Source organism: Sinocyclocheilus anshuiensis, unplaced genomic scaffold (assembly GCF_001515605.1).
Source record: "Sinocyclocheilus anshuiensis isolate Anshui unplaced genomic scaffold, SAMN03320099.WGS_v1.1 scaffold1067, whole genome shotgun sequence".
Lineage (NCBI taxonomy): Eukaryota > Metazoa > Chordata > Actinopteri > Cypriniformes > Cyprinidae > Sinocyclocheilus > Sinocyclocheilus anshuiensis.
The window spans coordinates 390,859-395,496 of record NW_015547739.1 but is presented as its reverse complement, the minus strand read 5'-3'; the positions used below and the strand labels follow the sequence as shown (position 1 = coordinate 395,496).

General features: G+C 42.6%; 1 protein-coding gene across 2 annotated transcripts in view; it reads right to left on the bottom strand.

The window, feature by feature from the left end:
* The window catches only part of LOC107704470 (ankyrin repeat domain-containing protein 50-like), a 37,050-nt gene that overhangs the window by 27,968 nt on the left and 4,444 nt on the right, over positions 1-4,638 (bottom strand). Inside the window, exon 2 of one of the 2 annotated variants that reach the window (XM_016507400.1) lies at positions 3,133-3,872. In XM_016507400.1, the coding sequence (XP_016362886.1) occupies positions 3,133-3,593 (461 nt within the window). In that variant the 5' untranslated portion in view covers positions 3,594-3,872. Of the gene's footprint in view, positions 1-1,102; positions 1,848-3,132; positions 3,873-4,638 lie in introns of those variants that run through there. The other variant, XM_016507399.1, reaches the window with a different exon arrangement.

Genomic DNA, 4,638 nt, shown 5'->3' with positions numbered 1-4,638 from the left:
CACTCACACACACACTCACACACACACACATACACACACACACTCTCACACTCTCACACTCACACACACACTCACTCTCTCACACACACACTCACACAACTGATTTCTGCGATGCAGAGAGGATCAGAGTGAATGAGTTTCATCTACTGCACACTAAAGCACATGTGATGCTCGTGATGTATTCAGCATCTGCTCTCTCTCTTTGATCTCCAGAACTGCTGAGTTCACTAGTATGTCACCTTTTCATAAAAAAAATAAAAAAACAATCAAATACACACAGAAACTCAAGTCTTCACTACAACTGCCAAAATTAAACGTCTGGTTTAACTTTAAGAAATTATGACAGAAATATATCACTATTTATAGTTTTAAAATATATATTTAAATCAAAACAGCACAAGTGAATAGGGTAAATATTTTAACTAATAAATACCACCAGTTTCACCAGATGATTAATCACAGTTTGCACACAAGTTTTTCCGAAATGTTATGTTTAGCCTCTATATGCAAATTAGACATTATCTAATTAAATATGCACTATTTTGAATAAATTTCCATAACAGAAATTTCAACACTGGATAAAACCGGGTTCAAAGTTGCTGACATATTAGAGTTAAAGGATTATACAGAGGGGATTTGGGGTTTCTCTTTTTATCTCTCAGTAAATCAGAAAATACTGTCAACAGACAGAAAAAAATATATATTTAGGGAAAAAAATGTTACATAAATTTATTTGGTAATGAATCCAATAAACAACTTAATTTTTTCAGAATTCCTTTTTAATGGTTAAATAATACGTTAGTACAAAATGCATGTCTAACTAAAATCATGAAACTTAAAATTTAACAACAATTTATTCAAAGTTTTTTAGGGCCCTATGAAATCTGAATTATTTTTCCTAAATTCCATTTTATTTTTCCAAATTCCATGTTTTCTATATATTTTTTTATTGTTTTCTTGTTTTTATCATACTTTTGGAGTAACCAGAGGTTCAGTGTCTTGATCGGAGACACAATGATGGCACAGAAGTTCATTAATTAAGCCTTAAAGCTGTAAATGAAAGACCTACTCTTCTGAATGGCAAACGAATGCTGTTGCTCACCTCTTGAACGTCTCAGCTGGGTTTCTCTCGCACTCTCCCGACTGTAGTGCGCTATGGACCTCCAGCTCTCTCACTTTCTCCTCGTATTCCGGTACGAGTCCTGACTGGAGAATCTGAGACACCAGCCCGCAGACGAAGCCGCTCACGCATAGCGTGTCCGAGTCCTCGGCCCGGCAGAAGTGGAAGCCCAAGCAGTGCTGGTGCAGGCCTCGGTGGACGCCGTGAACCGAACTGGGCCACAGTAACTCTGTACACAGAGCCGTCTTCCCGCTGCCGGGACCGCCGACCAGCAGGACGCCCCACGAGCCGCCCTTCCCCGCCCCGCCGACGGGGTTGAGCGGCTCTGCGGTTCCCGGAGCGCTGAGGTTGCTGGTTTTCTCCTGAAGGCAGTGCTGGATCTTGTGGAAGACCCAGTCTCGGCAGTAGAAGCGTTTGCCCTGCAGCAGACTCGTCTGGGCCATGATCTGTGTCCTGCGGGTCAAGAGCGGTGTTCAGATTTTAATGGGCATGCTCAAACCCTGAGAGGGCATCTGCGTAGACACCCGTTCATCATCTCGATGAGTTTGAGTGACCCTTCCTCCCTTTGATGAACAGAGGACCAGTGGACTGCAGAACTGGACCCTGAAGGTGATGGGGTTTAATCCTCAGACCCTACACAGCGAAGTCTCCATCAAATCCATCCATATCTCTGAGATCACAGTGTTTGTCATAACGTAGCTCTAACAGACTGATGAAACACCCTGAAACAAACACCACAGTCGCCATTAAAGCCAACATGTAATGACAATTCACTCTGTTTACTTGTAAGATGTTATAGTGAACAATCAGCTCAAACTTGGCACTAGCAACACAATGGTCATGGGTTTGATTCCCAGGGAATGCATGAACTGGTCGTATGTACACTGGATAAAGCATCGGCCAAATGAGTAAATGCAACTGAAGTATTAATGAAAAACATGTTTGTCTTCATAATCATTAGGGGTGGCACGAGATCTCGCGAGAACGTGACGATATCCTCGCGCAGATCTTTCAGATATATATGCATTACACTGGCTCGTTCACAAGTGGTGGTATGTAAGATATTTTGTGTTCACATCAGGCAAGTGGCCGCATGATAAGCGGGAAAATTACGCAGCGTAGTCTTTATCCAGTCATAAAAACAGAATTCACAGTTAAACGCGGAATGTCACGGAATTTGTCAAATTTTGAATGAATTAATCAAAAGTAGGTCATTACACTTAAATCAAATCACGATATGGACTAGTATCTGTAAATATTAAGCCGCAAAAGTCGATTTAAATATGAATCCTGCATGTTCTGCCAGTCTCTGTTTATGAATGGCGCGGTTTCATTTACTACACACACACTGAAGCCGCCTGACACTCGCGGTGATTTCAGCGTCTGCCGTCTCACTAAATGAGGATGTAAACACATGAACAAAATCTCCAGAACTGCTCTGAGAGTCACTTCATGAGCATTTTAGCGTTTGATTTGAGTAAAACTAGCATCATATCTCATACACAGAACTGTAAAGGTATCCACGGCAACCCGTCAAAATAAAAGTCCGGTTTGATTTGAAGACATTGTGCCTATAACTATTTTTCAGTAGCATGTACATAGCCTACTACTACTACTAAAATGAAACAAACATTATTTTTTAAGGAATAATCACACAAAACATTTCTTCCATGTTTTAATTTTAATAGTAAATCCCCTAAATAATACGTTAGTACAAAATGCATGTCTAACTAAAATCATGAAACTTAAAATTTAACAACAATTTATTCAAAGTTTTTTAGGGCCCTATGAAATCTGAATTATTTTTCCTAAATTCCATTTTATTTTTCCAAATTCCATGTTTTCTATATATTTTTTTATTGTTTTCTTGTTTTTATCATACTTTTGGAGTAACCAGAGGTTCAGTGTCTTGATCGGAGACACAATGATGGCACAGAAGTTCATTAATTAAGCCTTAAAGCTGTAAATGAAAGACCTACTCTTCTGAATGGCAAACGAATGCTGTTGCTCACCTCTTGAACGTCTCAGCTGGGTTTCTCTCGCACTCTCCCGACTGTAGTGCGCTATGGACCTCCAGCTCTCTCACTTTCTCCTCGTATTCCGGTACGAGTCCTGACTGGAGAATCTGAGACACCAGCCCGCAGACGAAGCCGCTCACGCATAGCGTGTCCGAGTCCTCGGCCCGGCAGAAGTGGAAGCCCAAGCAGTGCTGGTGCAGGCCTCGGTGGACGCCGTGAACCGAACTGGGCCACAGTAACTCTGTACACAGAGCCGTCTTCCCGCTGCCGGGACCGCCGACCAGCAGGACGCCCCACGAGCCGCCCTTCCCCGCCCCGCCGACGGGGTTGAGCGGCTCTGCGGTTCCCGGAGCGCTGAGGTTGCTGGTTTTCTCCTGAAGGCAGTGCTGGATCTTGTGGAAGACCCAGTCTCGGCAGTAGAAGCGTTTGCCCTGCAGCAGACTCGTCTGGGCCATGATCTGTGTCCTGCGGGTCAAGAGCGGTGTTCAGATTTTAATGGGCATGCTCAAACCCTGAGAGGGCATCTGCGTAGACACCCGTTCATCATCTCGATGAGTTTGAGTGACCCTTCCTCCCTTTGATGAACAGAGGACCAGTGGACTGCAGAACTGGACCCTGAAGGTGATGGGGTTTAATCCTCAGACCCTACACAGCGAAGTCTCCATCAAATCCATCCATATCTCTGAGATCACAGTGTTTGTCATAACGTAGCTCTAACAGACTGATGAAACACCCTGAAACAAACACCACAGTCGCCATTAAAGCCAACATGTAATGACAATTCACTCTGTTTACTTGTAAGATGTTATAGTGAACAATCAGCTCAAACTTGGCACTAGCAACACAATGGTCATGGGTTTGATTCCCAGGGAATGCATGAACTGGTCGTATGTACACTGGATAAAGCATCGGCCAAATGAGTAAATGCAACTGAAGTATTAATGAAAAACATGTTTGTCTTCATAATCATTAGGGGTGGCACGAGATCTCGCGAGAACGTGACGATATCCTCGCGCAGATCTTTCAGATATATATGCATTACACTGGCTCGTTCACAAGTGGTGGTATGTAAGATATTTTGTGTTCACATCAGGCAAGTGGCCGCATGATAAGCGGGAAAATTACGCAGCGTAGTCTTTATCCAGTCATAAAAACAGAATTCACAGTTAAACGCGGAATGTCACGGAATTTGTCAAATTTTGAATGAATTAATCAAAAGTAGGTCATTACACTTAAATCAAATCACGATATGGACTAGTATCTGTAAATATTAAGCCGCAAAAGTCGATTTAAATATGAATCCTGCATGTTCTGCCAGTCTCTGTTTATGAATGGCGCGGTTTCATTTACTACACACACACTGAAGCCGCCTGACACTCGCGGTGATTTCAGCGTCTGCCGTCTCACTAAATGAGGATGTAAACACATGAACAAAATCTCCAGAACTGCTCTGAGAGTCACTTCATGAGCATTTTAGCGTTTGATTTGAGTAAAACTAGC